Below are 17,033 nucleotides of genomic sequence, written 5' to 3' on the forward strand. Positions count from 1 at the left end.
GAAGGGGGGAGGGAGAGAGGATTTTGCAAGGGCTGGTGTGGGAAACTGTCCCTTACAGCAAGCATCCCACTGCTCATTTGGATTCACCTCCACACTATGGGCACAGCTGGAAGAGCTTTTAGTAACCAAAGAATTAGACAGCTGTAAGCTCTGGACTCTAGGGCTACATATAACTTAGCTGTCTAGCTGGGATCAGTGACTTTCCCTCTTTGAGCATCCCTCTCATTGAGAGGGTAAAAACAACTGCTCACACAGGGGCTGGAGAGATAGTACAGTGGGTTGGGTGCTTACCTTGTAATCTGGGTTTAATCCCCAGGCACCCCATGTGGTTCCTGACAATCAGGAATGATTTCTGATTGCAGAGCCAGGAGTAAGCCCTGACTGAGCACAACCAGGTGTGGCCACAGGAGAACAAAAAGAACAGCTGCTCACACAGCTAGACATACTCTGGTCACATGAATCTGCTGCTTCTCATCCTTGCAGCCGCCCAGGTGCTAGAGGCAAAGACTATCCTGCTGTCAAAGCAGGAAACTGAGAGGTTCTGCCCAGCAGCATCTCCACACATCATCTTGGCTACTGACATTAAGAACTATAAAGAAATCAAAAGCCACCCCTATTCCAGTGCTCAGCCACAATAGGCGGCTCATGGCAGATTTACTGGATGGCAAGACCCAACATTTCTCTCATTCCATAAAGTTCCATTGGTTGTGGAGATGTGCCTAGAGTTGCACCGTTATCAGTAGAGCCAGGCCTGGTAGGTGCACGTCTCCACCATCAGTTTTACTCCCAGAGGAGTTTGAGGATTGAATTAGGTAAGGTAGGGTAGCACTGGAGCTGGGGTGGGAACTCTGTGCATCTTCCTTCCCTCCCTCCTCACCATCTTTAGCTCTCAGTTCCCTACTGTTTCTCTCTACAGTTTTAAACCTTCTCTCTCCAAACCACGGATGGCCAGTACTTCTGTGAACTGTGCCCCTACCAAAAGCCCTCCAGCGTCACCCCCACTTGATCGATTCTTTGGCCATTTGGCATGCAGCTGCATGGCCAAGCAGCGGGTGGGGGCTTGCGTCTACCCAGTCCCTCCCCCCACCATCTCCTGCCATTCCACAGCACGCTCTGCGCCTCCCACCCGCTCACCCTGTCAGTCACGCAGCTCTGCTCTCACACACACATCCTTCCTCACCTCCCATCCATCCTACACTTAACCCCGCCAGAGCAATTCTGGCAGCACACCCCTCTTGGCTCCAAACGCCAGAGCCTTCCATCCACCTTGTCCGCCCTCCAAGCCCTCCCCACGGGCCTCCCTGGCTAGCCGAGCGGACACCCCGTGGGCGTCCAGAATGTCTCAAGGCCTTTTCCTCACTCCCTCCCTCCAGTCAGTTTGAAGTCAACAAGAATTATTTAAGGAAATTCTGCTGGGAGTCCTTTGCTGAGACAAAGAAGCCTTTTGTTATGCAAATGATCACACCTAATTTCCCCTTGTTTTGGAAATCCGGGCTTAAAAATCAGTTTTCCCTGGAACTGAAACACACCTCCTTCCTGCCTCGCCCCTGCCCCAACACCCACTTTCACGTGCCCACACCCCCGTATGCTCACTGGCACAGACGCACTCATGTGCCCACTTCCACACTCATGTGCAGGCCCACACACCGCACACTCATGTTCACAGGTATGCATGCACTCACACACGCACACATTCACACCCCAGAATCATGACACTCTGGGTGTTGGGGTCCTGCTTCCTGGAGAGCCCCGGGGTCTCCTGCCCAGCTCCTTCTCCACGTTTTCTCCAGCACATTCCAACCCAGTTCGCCTTCCCAGGCATTGTTTCTCAGTTAACCTCCCCGGCCGGGTTCCTTCAGAAGCTCAGCTCTAACCTTCCTTCCTCCCCCTACTGCGAAGCTTAAAGAGACGGAGGGGATCTCCTAGCCCAAGGAGTTCAGGCTGCTGCTGAGCCCTCAGAGCGAGGGCTTCACATCCCCGGGCTACGCAGATAAGTTAGCAAGAAGCCCCCGGGGCCCCAGGCTCTCAGCCCCAAAGCTGCCCCTCTGTGGCCAAGGCTGACCTACATTTGCTACTGCGCCTCTGTGTGTGTTTGTCAGCTTTCGGGTGGGCGGCTTCTAGATTAGGGAGCAGACAGGAAATGGGGCTTCAAAAATGAGTGGAGTTTGGGATTTTGATGTTTACTTCAATGTGTTTATTGTGGTGGGAGGGGGGACTCCAGGGCCTCGAAGGAGCAGAGCTCGGCAGGGTAGGAGAGGACTGTGGTGCTGACTGAGAGCAACATCAGGGACTCCTGGAAGGAAGCCTATGACACGAACAAAAATGTGCAGCTCCGCCCCGCCCCATATTGCTCTGTGTGTGCAGTGAGGGGGCTCGGGGAGTTGAGGGGGGTGGAAAGCTGGTTTGTGTGGAAGAAGGAAGTAACTGGCAGAGGCACAGGCCGGCTTGAAAGGCCAAGCATGTCCCTGCAGGAGAGCCTCGTTCAACAAGTTCACTCCCCAGATCCATATGCCCCCTCCCATACAGAGGCTGGAAATCGGCACCCGGCTTTGGTTAACAAGAGTCAACTGACGGCCCCTCAAGTCTTCTTTTCCCACCTCTGTAGGGCCTCTTTCATCTGAGACCTCTGTGTACGTTGCGTGAGCGTGAATGCGTGTGACATAAGGTGTGCATGTGAGAATATATGTGAGTATCTCTGTATGTGTGAGTGGTTGGTGTAGACATCTGTATCGTGAGTGTATGTGCGGATATATGTATTTGTATGAATGTGGGTGTGCGTGGAGGAGGTGTGCATATGTGTGGTGTAAGTGAGAATATACTGCGTATCTCTTGATGGGATGTGTGGAGTCGGTGTGTTCATCTACATGTATGAGTATACATGAGAATACAGATGAATGTGAATGAAGCTAGTGTACATGTGTTAATGTGTATGTGAGAATATATAGGGAGACTTCATGTGAATGTCTAGGTGAAACTATTTAAGTTGTATCTGTGTGGAGTTCAGATGTCCCTGTGTATGAGAGTATGTAAGTCTGTATGTGTGTTTGTGAGTGTATGTGTATACAGCTATATGACTAAGCAGGTGAATGTGACCGTATGTGTTTGAAAGCGTGTGGGTGTCTGTGCATATTTGTACATGGGTGTATGTCTCTCTGAGGGTATGGGTACGTGTGTGAATACGTGCTGTGTTATTGCATGCAGGTGTCTGTGTGTATGATAGTGAATGTATATCTGTGAGTGTATAGGAGTGTCTGTAGGAGTGTTTAAGTGTCTGCATATCTGTGAGTGCATGTGAGTGTGTATAGGCATGTTTGAGTGCACATGTGTCTGTGAGTGTGTAAATATGTATTGGGGCTGTGCTTTCCTCTGCACTGGCCCCAGCCATGTGATTTCCTTGCCCTTAGTCCCCCCCAAAAGATGATTCCACCCTGTCTGGCAGGTCACACAACCATCCACCTGGGCCCAGAGAGAGAGTGATACGGGCAGACAACTCACGTCCCATCCTCGTTGCTTCTGTAGAACACCAAGAAGGGGTCGGACTTGCCAAAGAAATCCTTCTTGTCCAGCTTGTTGGCGCAGAACTGCATCGTGGCAACGTCCTGGAGTATGGTGGGGAGAGGCAGTAGTGTGAGGCAGGAGAAGGCTCTGGAGGGCATCCAAGTCCCTGAGAAACACCCCCACACCCTGGACACGTGAGCCTGTAAGAAGGACAGGCACACTCTGGCCCCTTCCAGCAAGCGGCTGTTTCGGTCAGTGGATGGGAAAGCTGGAAGATTCCAGAGTCACCGGCCCCAGACTGAATCCTGATTTCACCTCTCTGGAAACCTCAGAAAGGGAGGGCACAGCTTGGACCCTGGGCTGGCAGATGAGAGGTCACATCTCCAGGGTAGCCAGAGGTAGAGGAAGAGAGCATGTGAAGAAAGGGTCAGGTTCTAAACTTGGGGAGCCTTCATATGGGGGGGTTCATTTCACTTTCCTGAGCTCACAGGTAAGACAATCTGCCCAAAGGTGCCCAAGGTGCCCAATCCTTACCACATACTTTCATAGCCCTAAACTCACAAGAGACCCCAAAATATTTGACTAAACCTAAGACTAGACCTCACCCATTTCATAGCTGTGAAGCTTGAGTCTCTGAGCTGAAAACAAAAGCCTACAGTTCAGGACTGAGGCTCCTCCAGGTCCAGGTAACCATTGTCTGGCCAAAGCACCTCCCCTGTATCTATCACATGCAACCTCCTCAGCCCAAATTCTCTGCATACTCAACATCCTGAATTAGTGATAGGTCTTCTCAGGGCTTTGTCCTGTAGTCTCTGAAGTTGAGCCAACCCTCGGGGACTGGGAAGTATATGTGTGGTAGTGGGGTGTCCCCCCCTTCTCAAGCTGCCCCCATCCTCCTGGTCACTGACAGTCTCTTGAGATTAGTATCCCACAGGCTAACTGGTGGCACTTCCCACAGCTGAAGGGCTTGGTAAAAGGTGGAGCTAGTAATTGAGGAGGGTCTGTACCAGAGGAATCTGGGCCAGGGAGGTGATGGTAGAGGGGATAAAGCACTTTCCTTGCATGCAGCCAATTCCAGTTTCATTCCAGGTACTGAGTACCACAGGGAGTAATTTTCTTTTCTTTTCTTTTTTTTCTTTTGGTTTTTGGGCTACACTCAACAGTGCTCAAGGCTTCCTCCTGGTTCTATACTCAGGATCCATATAGAGTGCTGGACATCAAGCCCAGGTTGGCTATGTGCTAAGCAAGTGCATTACTCGCTAGGCTGGAGGAATAACTTTTGAGCATGGTCTGGGGAGCATGGTCTGCCAGATGTGGCCCCCCCAAAACTACCCTGAGTAATCTGGTGGCTGCAGACAGGCTTTTAGCTTCAGCTCTGTCCCCTACCACCAGCTGTGTGACCTTAGTTAGTTCCCTTCTCTGTGCTGTTTCTCATCTACAGCAAGACCATGAAAATACCTACATTCCGCTTGTAAAAATAAAATTAAAGTGTTGAGAACAGGATATAGAGATAGCTAAGAAGAGTTCTAACAATCAAGTTTTGCAAGTCCAACCCTTTTTCTCAAGGTCCCCATGTCACTCACACCTCCCCATCTCACAGGCATTCCCTGGAGACTTGTGAGCTCACCTATGCGGAGTGTCTCCCTTCCTCCCTTCCTTTCTCATTCATCCAACAAACATGTTTTGTGTGATACCATCCATGCAGGCATGCTCCTGAGCTTGGTGCTTTGCATTTTACATAGCACAGGATATTTTTTTCAACTAATCTCTTGTCATTTTTTCACAAATGAGAAAGCAGGAGATTGGAGAAACTTGGTAACCTGCCCAAGATTGCCATGGAATGGAAATTCAAACAGGTGTGAGACTTGTCCAGCAGCTTCCAGACGTGTCCCACCATCTGGGAGCACCAGCTGCTTTGACTTGACTGCTGTGTACACTTTTTTTTGGTTTTTGGGTCACACCTAGCAGCGCTCAGGGGTTACTCCTGGCTCTATGCTCAGAAATCGCTCCTGGCAGGCTCTGGGAACCATATGGGATGCCAGGATTCAAACCACCTTCCTTCTGCATGCAAGACAAACACCTTACCTCCATGCTATCTCTCTGGCCCCATTCTCTGTACACTTTACACTCAGGCATGAGTGGATGGGAGGGATGGAAAAATTAACCTGGCCCAGTAATACTGAGTACTGCATAGGAGTGTCCCTGCCTCCCGAAAAAGAAAAAGTGAAAGAGGAGCTGATTCTGCTGAACAATAGTGGGGACAGATCCAAGAATGAACCCTGAGTTCTGAGCATCCCTTAGATTTTAAGTACTGGTTGGATTCACACACACATACACACACACACACACACACACACACACACACACACACACACACACACACAAACTGTTCTTGTAGACTGGTCAGTTTGGCACCAAGGCAGCCCAGAACAGACAGCGCTGGGGTAGACTGGAACTCAGCAACTTGGCAACAGGGAGTTCAGAGCTCCAAAACCTCTTTGGGGCTCTACCTAGGGTGATCATTATGATCCTATCATTTTCACACCCTCACCTGCAAACACAAATAATTCAGGGTTGTTTCTGAAACAGTCTAAAATCTGTTTATTTTGTGACACCTGTCACAAAATCCAGGGCAAAGCTCTTATATTTTTATCACTTAGGAGAACCGCCAGACCTGTGAAATCAGGAAAGGAAAATATATATATTAGAGTGTTGGGACCTAAATTCTGAATAGGGAGCCATTTTGTAAAAGTCACATGGCAGGCTTCTTCTTCTGGTTCTGAGCAGGGAGAAAATCCATTTTGCAAGGATCACATGGTATGAGCCAATTTCCATAGAACCTGCCTCAGTCTACCTGGCCTATCAGGTAGGGACAGAAGACAATGGGAAGGTACCCCTAGTCAAGAGCCAATCATTTTGGAGATCATCAGAAAGCTAGAACTTCCCTATATCCCTATCCTATATAATCCCATTCACGACCTTGGGTGGGGTTCTTTTCCACCCCTCGTGGGATAGAACCCTGACCGGTCAGTTAGGAGCTGTTGGCAGGCGGAATAAAGCTTAAACTTTACTCCAATTTGTGTGGTCTCATCCTTTGATTTCTGGACCCTAACAGGGAAAGCTACATTTTGGGTTGTCTTTGTATGAGGGAAGAGGGCACACCTAACTGTGTCCAGGTGGTACTGAGGGAACCATAAATTGTACCAGGAAACAACCAGAGTTCAACCTTCCCGCATTCTTTCTTCAGTCATGGGGGAAAAGATAAATGTCAGAGCAGAGAAGGACAGAGGTCCCAGGGCCATGGAGGTCTCTGCAGGGAAGGCTAGGCCCCTAAATAGCCTTTCCTGCAGAATATGTTGAGGAGCCAGGCCATGAATAGGAACCCCAGCTCAGCACTCAGCCCCTGAGGTGCCTGGGGCTAGCAAGCCAGCCTAAGGCCTGGCTTTTCTTGTCTGGTAAGTATGGGAAGCAGAACCCCTGGGCCCTGGCTGCAAAGACTTCTAAAGGAGATGGGGACAGCTATCTTCTGCTAAGTGGCAGCCCACACTACCCAGCAGAGGAGAAACAAGAGAAAGCCAAGAGCATCATCCCCAACTGAGTAAACTTCATGAAACTGCCAATATCCAGTGGCTGTTTACCCACACAAGCTGCAGTACAGCACAGGGTCCTGGAACACATGCCAGACACTATTTCTACACAGATTTATCTAAGCCTATCAACAACCCATGAAATAGGTACTATTAATTTTGTTATTTACTTCTGGGAGATTTGGGGCCACAACCAGTGGTACTCAGGAGTTACCCCTGATGGTGTTCAGGGGACCATATGTGATGCCAGGAATCAAATTGAAGTTGGCTGCCTGCAAAGCAAATGTCTCGACTCTTGGACTAACTACTATTCTGATTTTCATCTTAAAGATGAGATGCTAGAGGGGGCTGGAGAGATACCACAGCAGTAGGGCATTTGCCTTGCAAGCGGCAGACCCGGGACCAAAGGTGGATCGAATTCTGGCATCCCATATGGTCCTCGTGCCTGCCAGGAACAATTTCTGAGCACAGAGCCAGGAGTAACTCCTGAGCACAGCCAGGTGTGGCCCAAAAACCAAATCAAAACAAATTAAAGATGAGAAGCTTGAGAGATAGTACATCAGGTGGGGCATTTGTCATACATGCAGCCAATGTGCATCCTGACATGCAGTCCTGACATCCCACATGGCCCCCCAGGACCATCAGGTGTGACTCCTGAATACAGTCAGGAGTAAGTTCTGAGAATTGCCAGTGTGACACCCCCCCCACACACACACACAAAAAAAAAGGCCAAAAAAATAAATCAAGTTCATCATAAAGACTAGGAAACTGAAGCACAGAAAGATGAATCCCTTTGCATGATGGCCAGTACAAGGAGGAACAAATAATCTGTTTCCAAAGATTAACAGTTGAGATTTCAAATGAGGACCCAAGTCATCAAGGTTAGCTTCATTATATTCAGTTTGAGAAGTCACAGAAGGGTGGCATTCTATTGAGAAAGACCTCTGTGCAACCGAGTTAAAAGAAAAAGGACTTTCTCTGAAGTTCAGAACTGGAAAAATCTCCGGATGAGCCACCTCTCATTCTGCATAGCATAGTGAGGCTCTGAAGGGGGACTATGGCGGAGGGGTGTGCCATTTTCTTGCTCAACAGTACTTACCCTCCCCGCACCATCTAGACCTACTCTCTCCAAAAGCCCATTATGGCCATTGTGTCATCCACGAGGATGAGGCAGAACCTCACAGAGATTTCTAGGCTGTGACCCAGGCAAGCTTCCTCAAGACTGGGACTCCATGATGAGATACTGTCACAGCATTAACATAATAAGAATCTTAATATTTCTAGAGGAAGTCAGTCAGAAGACTTGCTAGAATGTTCATACCCTTAGCATGGGTAGCTGATCAAAAATTCCTGAGGAAACATTAAGATTCCTATTAGTGTTTCCCCATACATTCATTGTGTAGTCTCATTTTCTTCATATTTTGCATTATGTTGGTCCCTGCAATCCTACTCCCCTGAAGCGGGTTCATCAAAATCCTCTGGCACTGTTGGACTGAAGCAGCGGTATCTAAAATATACTAAAGATTCTACAAAACAACCTACAAACAATAGACTTATATAGTAAAGTGCCAGGCTACAAAATTAATACCCAAAAATCCTGGGCTTTCCTAAATACAAATAATGAAAGAAAGGAGATATTAAAAGAACAATCCTATTCACAATTGTGCTTCAGAAAATCAAGTACTTTGGAGTCAATTTAACTAAAGTTGTGAAAGACCTATACAAAGAAAACTGTGAAACCCTGCTTCAAGAAACAAACGAGGACAGACACAATGAAATGGAAACATACTCTGCTCATGGACTGGTAGAATTAACAATATTAAAATGGCAAGACTTCCCAAAGCATTGTACAGATTTAATGCAATCCCTCTAAGAATACCCATGACATTTTTCAAAGAAGTGAGTCAAACATTCCTGAAACTTATTTGGACCAATAAACATCCACGAATAACTACAGCAAACCTTGGAAAAAAGAAGATAGAAGGAGTTGCTTTCCCCAACATTAAACTGTACTATAAAGCAATAGTCATTAAAAGACATGGTACTAGAATAAAGACAAACCCTCAGATCAATGGAATAGACTTAAATATTCTGAGATTAACCCATAGGTATATGATCAATTAATTTTTTATAAAGGGGCAAGAAATACAAAGTGGAGCAAGGAAAGCTTCTTCAACAAGCAGTGTTAGGAAAATTGGGTCAACTGCATGAAAAAAAGTGAACTCATCTCTATTTAACACTATGCAAAAAGTCAAATCAAAATGAATTAAAGACCTTGATATCAGACCTGGAACCATAAGGTACACAGAGAAAAATCTAGGCAGAACACTCCATGATTTTAAAGCTAAAGGCATCTTCAAAGAAGAAACACCATTGGTCTAATGGGACTACATTAAACTGAGAAGCCTAAACTGAGAAGCCTATGTATCTGAAAGGAAATAGTGATGAGGATACAAAGATTAGCCACAAAATGGGATAAACTATTCACCCAATACCTACCTGATAAGGGCTAATATCTCAGATATACAAGGTATTGGTAGAACTCAACAAGAAAAATAAACTAACCTCATCCAAAAAGGGGAGAAGAAATGAACATTTTCTCAAAGAAGAAATACAGATGGCCGGGGCCGGGTAGGTGGCGCTGGAGGTAAGGTGTCTGCCTTGCAAGCGCTAGCCAAGGATCAGGACCGCGGTTCGATCCCCTGGCGTCCCATATGGTCCCCCCAAGCCAGGGGCGATTTCTGAGCACATAGCCAGGAGTAACCCCTGAGCGTCAAACGGGTGTGGCCCAAAAACCCAAAAAAAAAAAAAAAAAAAAAAAAAAAAAGAAATACAGATGGCCAAAAGGCACATAGAAAATGCTCCACATATTAATCATCAGGGAGATGCAAATTAAAACAACAATGACATATCATTTCATCCGCAGAGACTAGAACACATCACAAAGAATGTGTGGTGTGGAATGCAGGGAGAAAGGAACTCTCATTCACTGCTGGTGGAAATGCCGACTAGTCCAGCCTTTTTGGAAAACAATATGAATATTCCTCAAAAAACTATTGAGCTCTCATATGATCCAGCAATACACTCCTAAGGATACACCCTCAGAACACAAAAACACCATACAAAAAGGCCCTCTGCACTTCTATGTTCTTTGAAGCACTATTTACAATAGACAGAATCTGGAAACAACCCACGAGCTTAAGAACAAAAGAGTGGCTAAAGAAACTGTGGTATATCTACAAAACGAAATACTATGCAGCTGTTAGGAAAAATGAAACCATGAGATTTGCTTATACATGGATGAATATGAAGAGTATTATATTGAGTGAAATGAGTCAGAAGGAAAGAAATAGACATGGAATCTCCGCTATGGGATTAAAAATATATAGTGTGGTAATAATATCCTGAGATAATAGAGAAAAAGGTCAGGAGGACCAGTTCATGGTAGAAATCTTGCCACAATTGTGGAGTCGTAGAATTAGGACAGAGAAGGGACCACTTGGACAAAGATAGTTGGAATTGAACATTCTGGACAATAACTGAGTGTTGGATAGAGATAAAACGATATGCATGGTACCCCTTCATTAATAGTGCAAACTACAGTGTCTAAATAGAAAAAAAAGAAAGAAAGAGTGAGAGGAGTAAAATGAAGGGGGGAGGGGAAAGGAAAACCAGGGACATTGGTGGGAAACATTCCTGGGTTTATACATTGTAAGACTAAAACTCAATCATGAACAACTTTGTAATCATTGTGTTTAAAAGGAACCAAAAGAGACTGGAACTCCTCCAAGGAGAATCCTTGAGGCTAGAAAATGTAGTGTCTAGGATTTACTTTTGAGGGTGTCTCTACCAAATGTCAATAGTCATGAACATAGCTCTGCTGATTCCTTTAAATGAGGCGTAGTTGGGGCTAAAGCCAGAACACAGAGGGTAGGGAGTTTGCTTGCATGCAGTTGACCATGGTTCAATCTCTGGCATCCCTTATGGTTCTCAAGCTCTGCCAGAAGTGATCGCTGAGTGCACAGCCAAGAGTAAGACCTGAGTATCTCCAGATACGGCCCAAATTTTAATAATAATAATAATAATAATAATAATAATAATAATAATGATGATGATGATGATAATGATAATGATAAGGGTAGTGAAGGAATCACATAGGTGAACTATGTGCATTAAGAGTCTGAGAGTGTGGCAGTAAGATGAGGTAGGATGACAGAATTGGGAAACAAGGAGGGGTCCTAGGCAGCCTCAGCCTGGGAGTAGGGCCCTCACTCTGACCTCTGGTGCAGCTCTGGGAAATGCTGCACCAGAAGCATCTCTAGAATCCACTGTCGATAAAGCAGTGCCTGCAATATATAATTTCCTGCAATTTCTGCCTTTCACCCTATCTTTTTAAAAAAACAAATTAAGTTCTTCTAAAACAGCAGGATTACCTCAATTTGCATCTCTCTGCATGTTAATCAGGAAGCTTGTGGGGCTCAGCAAACAGCTTTTCTCTCCAGTGGGACCTGGCCTGCTCTAGCACAGAAGCATTCCCTGCCCTAATAAAGGTCAGAGGTCAGCTCTAGAGGCCACCAGATGGGAGAGCCTTTGGGAGAGACTCAACACTCAGGCTCTGCCTTTTGGACAGCCCCCAGGTTTAGAATAAGCATGAACGGTAAGTGCAAACTTTTAAAGGACAACCAGTTTCAATAGGCCAAATATTTTCATTAGACAATTTAAAAGAGCAAAGCAAAAATCTGTGATAAAAATATTTCAATAAAACCATTTTTACAGGGGGCACAGCAGTAGGGCATTTGCCTTGCAAGTGGCGGACCCAGGACTGACCCGGGGTTCAATTCCAGGTCCCCCAAACCTGTCAGGAACAATTTCTGAGCATAGAGCTAGGAGTAACCCCTGAGTGCCGCTGGATGTGGCCTAAGCTTCCAACAAAACATTTTACAAATAAAGCAATGAAAACACAGGGAGGTTAAGCAGCTTGCCAAGAGTCACACCACTGGTAAATAAGAGTATCATTTTGTCTATAGGCAGAGTCCAAGTTCTTATCCACTTTTGGGAAGATCTCCCCAGCAGTTCTTGAAGGCTCCTTTGATAGTCAAACCAGGCTTAAAAGTTTAGTGCTTTTTGCCTAATTAGCAAAGGGACCCATGAGCTGGGGGCCACCTAGTAGTGTTTGGGGGTTGAGGGGTGAGATATGGCATTGGAGACTGAACCAGGCCTGTGCAGTTCAGGCATGTGCTCTAGCTCTGAGTATCTCCCCAGCCCACTGAAGTATTTTAAAATAGATGTTGGAACCATGATGACATTTATGATATTCTCAAATATGACTGAATTTTCCAAATTTCCTAGAATTAGTTCATTGTCTGTGTGTGTGTGTGTGTGTGTGTGTGTGTGTGTGTGTGTGTGTGTGTGTGTATGTGTGTGTAATATTAGGGGTAAACTCCTAAGAAATGCTTAGGGGACCCAGGAGCCACACAGTCAAGCAGACCAGTGACAGTGGCAGTTACTAGGAGGTCTTGTAGTACAAGAGACTTAACTGGGGTTAGTGCATGCAAGGCAAGAACCCAAACCCTGTATGTTCCCCAAACCCCAGACTTGATGTTGTCTGTTTGTTCCTTCACTGGTCTGTTCATTTGTTTGTTGCTACTCCTGGCTCTGTGCTGGGGCTGGGGCAGGAGTCACGTTGGGGCTTACTTCTGGCAGTGTTGGGGAAACTGGGCAGAACCTATCTCCTCCATGCTTTGTGCTCTGGTCCTTTGAACTATCTCCTCATCCCATATGGTCTTTTTCAGCCAGGGGAAGAAAAGAAATTAATGAAAAAAGAAAGTCATTGACTATAGGTAATACTCCCTGGGCAGAAGGGAACACCACCTTGGCTGGGGAAGTCTGTGAGAAGCAGCTTATGGGAGGGTCAGCCCAACTGACAGGACAAGACTGCAGCAGAAGGCAGGAGCTACTGGCAAGCCCTAGAGATGCAGTGAAAAAAACCCTAAGCCTGAGTTGATTGAAATACAGATGGTGGGTGTGGACATGCTTCCAGGATGCTGGGTGTGTCTTTAACAGTCTCTCTGGTATTCAGTTGGCTTTGAGCCTGTTGATTTGTTCATTCAGAGCTCACCTTGAGCTGGCCATTCCCTTTCCTAGTCCTTGAGTCTGCATCTGGGATATTAATCAAAACCCATCATCTAACTTGACCTGAGAGGTGGCTCCAAAGGCTGAGAGCACCCTTGTATGCAAAGGTCCTGATTCTTTTCCCCAGTACCATCTGCGACCCAAGCACAACCAGGAACCCATAAAATAAAAGCTTCAGCTATGTGGTGTTTTGTTCCCTAAAGAGAAGAGGTTATGAACCCGAGCAATGGTGCAAGCGGTAGGGCGTCTGCCTTGCACGCACTAACCTAGGACAGACCGCAGTTTGATCCCTCAGCATCCTATATGGTCCCCGAAGCCAGGAACGATTTCTGAGAGCATAGCCAGGAATAACCCCAAGTGTCACTGTGTGTGGCCCAAAAACCAAAAAAAAAAAAAAAAAGAAGAAGGGAAAGAAGAGGTTCTCTATTACACTATGGAAGAATGGCATCAACTATTAAACACAGGTCATCCCAGAAATCTCACTTCATGGAAAACTAAATATAGTTATCATAGTCTACACATTACAAATGTATCTTGGGGCTGGCATGGTGGCACTAGAGGTAAAGTGTCTGCCTTGCCAGCGCTAGCCTAGGACGGACCGTGGTTCGTTCCCCCAGCGTCCCATATGGTCCCCCAAGCCAGGAGCGACTTCTGAGCGCACAGCCAGAAGTAACCCCTGAGCATTACCAAATGTGGCCCCCCAAAAAAAACAAACAAAAAAACAAATGCATCTACCCAGAAAAATAAAACATGGAGAAAATACAAACTCCCCCCCAACTTGTTTTGGACCATACCTGGAGACACTCAGGAATTACTCCTTACTCTGCACTCAGGAATTACTCCTGACAGGTTCAGGAGACCATATGAGATATCAGGTATCAAATCTGTCAGCTGCGTGCAAGGCAAACAAATGCCTTACTTGCTATACTATCACTCTGGCTCCATATATCAAATTTAAAGAAAGGGCCCGGAGAGATAGCACAGCGGCATTTGCCTTGCAAGCAGCCGATCCAGGACCAAAGGTGGTTGGTTCAAATCCCGGTGTCGCATATGGTCCCCCGTGACTGCCAGGAGCTATTTCTGAGCCAGGAGTAACCCCTGAGCACCGCCGGGTGTGGTCCAAAAACAAAACAAAACAAAAAAAAATTTAAAGAATGATCATCTCTGAATGTTTTTTCCTTTTTCCCTTCCTTCCTTCCTTCCTTTGTTCCTTCCTTCCTTCCTTCCTTCCTTCCTTCCTTCCTTCCTTCCTTCCTTCCTTCCTCCTTCCTTCCTTCCTTCCTTCCTTCCTTCCTTCCTTCCTTCCTTCCTTCCTTCCTTCCTTCCTTCCTTCCTTCCTTCCTTCCTTCCTTCCTTCCTTCCTTCCTTCCTTCCTTCCTTCCATTCTTGCTTTTCAGAACACACCCAGCAGTGTTCAAGACTCTTACTCCAGGCTATGAACTCAGGAATCACTTCTGGCAGTTTAGGAAACCCCTTGGAATGTGAGACAGTGAATTCAGGTCAATGACACATAAGGTAAATGCCCTAACTGCCATGGTTCAGCCACAAGGACCATTTCCTTGGTTTCCAGCAGGGAGACACGGGCTTTCCCTAAAGTTTGCTTCTGTAACAGTGACAGTCATACTTTATTAGGATTCAAGAATTCAAGTTCAGGGGCTGGGCAGTGGCGCTAGAGGTAAGGTGCCTGCCTTGCCTGCGCTAGCCTTGGATGGACCGCGGTTCGATCCCCCGGCATCCCATATGGTCCCCCAAGCCAGGAGCGACTTCTGAGCACATAGCCAGGAGTAACCCCTGAGCGTCACCAGGTGTGACCCAAAAACCAAAAAAAAAAAAATAAAGAAAGAAAGAATTCAAGTTCTGTTCTTTATTAGAATTCAAAGCTGCTAAACTCCCCTCTCTACAAGGTTCCACACAACCTGGTCCTCAAACAACAAATAAACAAAAATATAAAACCCATACTTGGACCCAATTCCCACTTACACTCTTTTCTCTAAGGTGTCTCATCACTCTCCTCCACTCAACACCAGGACCTCTATATATACCATTCCTCTTCCTGAGCCCATTCATCCTCACCAGGGATGATCCATCCTTTCCGTGGATCTTCTTTCAGCAGAATAAAGAGATTTGAACATGTGGTTCAGACCTACACTCAGTAACACTACTGTGGAGCAGGAGCTAATCTGGATAGATTTGAAGCTTCTTCCTCTATGCTTCAGCAGAGGACGCTCACCAACCTCAGGCAGCCTGAACAATAATAGTGGCTCCAGCTCTGATGGGGGCGACTTTCTCGGTATTTCCATTCCAGCTGAGCAGGGTTTTTCTCGAAGGCATCAGGCCTGTGGTGACCTGCCTGAGTCCACTCTAATCTCCACCCAACGCCCACGTTAGCCCCAGCACCATGGTGGGCATCTGCCTGGGCAGAAGGTATTCATCGTTGCAGGAAGCTCAGGCAAACCCCATCTCCACCCATTCTTTGATCCTCCCACAGAATGCCTAAGCTGAGGTAATTATTTTAATTCAGCCAGATGCCAGGAATTGAGTCTCTTTTCCTCGCAAAGATTCTAGAAAAGACACCACTCAGCCTGAGATGCCTCCAAAGAAAGGCGCTGACAATTTCTGGAGGGAGGGAGAGAAGGATAAAATCACAGCTACTCCTGAAAGAGGGAGGGGCCTGACACCATTTTCATGCAGCAATTAGGGGCCAGAGTGTCCCCATAATGGTAGGGCATTTGCCTTGCACCAGCTCAATTCCAGGAATCCCACAAGGTTCCCCAAGCCCTAGTGAAATAATTCCTGAATGCAGAACTAACCCCTGAACCCAGTTGTGGCCCCCAAAACCAACCCTCCAAATCACAAAAAAATAAAAGCAGAAATTAGTTTGTTCACCTCAAAAAGCTTATAAGACCTTATTTAATGATAAACTATGTAATTATAAAAAGGCATTGCTGGGGGGGTGTTTAAGTTTGGGAACAAACTGAATTTAGGCTTCAAGGGTTCTGATTCAGCCTTTCCCCATGAACCTCTAGGGAACCAGGATCCTCTGGAGCACAGTTGCCTACTGGATCTCCTTCCACCTTCAGGACAATCCTATCAGCCCCAATATACAGGTTGGAAAACTGAGGCTAGGGCACTTAATTAATTTACTTTCACATGTCTTTGTGTGCCTGGGGTGTGGGAATTTGGGTTACACTCCAGTAACCAAACCAGAGTTGGCAGTTTAAAGGGCAAACACCTTAATCTCAGCTAATAACTGGCCATTCCCTCCTTCCTACACCCTTTCCCCTCCCTTCCTCCCTTCCTCTCTCCTTTTCTTACCCTCTCCTTTACTCCCTCTTCCTTCCTTTCCTCCTTCCTTCCCTACCTGCCCCTCCCATCCTCTTTCCCTCCCTCTTTTCCTGGCTTATTTTTGGGCCATACCAGCAGTGGTCAGAGGCCTCTCCATATGTGGAGCTCTGGGACAGCCTGCACACACAGCAGGAATAAAGCTCCATTTCCCCATAGGTGTAAACCCAGCAGGTTTTTGTTCCCCCATAGGTGTAAACTCACACACATGTAAGCATGTAAAGTACATTCTGACCTCCCTGGCCCTGGCCTCTCCTGTCAACAAGGTCTCTCCTTTGTCTGAAGTTCAGCCTCATCCAGAGCAGCAGCACACTCAGAGGTAGGAATTTCTGAGTTTCTCTAAGTCCTCAGCTGGGTTTCTATCTAGAGTGGGAGTGAAACTTGATTCCTTTTGTCCATGAAGAGTTGGTAGTGGCCTCCCTCAGCTGTCCTGCCCTATTAGCTCTGCTTCCTGTCTTGACCAAAACAGTTTAG

General features: G+C 46.5%; 1 protein-coding gene across 1 annotated transcript in view; it reads right to left on the reverse strand.

Annotated features, from left to right (window-relative positions):
• The window catches only part of CPNE5 (copine 5), a 105,270-nt gene that overhangs the window by 33,972 nt on the left and 54,265 nt on the right, over positions 1-17,033 (reverse strand). Inside the window, exon 9 of the mRNA XM_049765346.1 lies at positions 3,496-3,599. Within this exon, the coding sequence (XP_049621303.1) occupies positions 3,496-3,599 (104 nt within the window). The remainder of the gene's footprint in view (positions 1-3,495; positions 3,600-17,033) is intronic.

This window comes from Suncus etruscus, chromosome 18 (genome assembly GCF_024139225.1).
Source record: "Suncus etruscus isolate mSunEtr1 chromosome 18, mSunEtr1.pri.cur, whole genome shotgun sequence".
Classification (NCBI taxonomy): Eukaryota; Metazoa; Chordata; class Mammalia; order Eulipotyphla; family Soricidae; genus Suncus; species Suncus etruscus.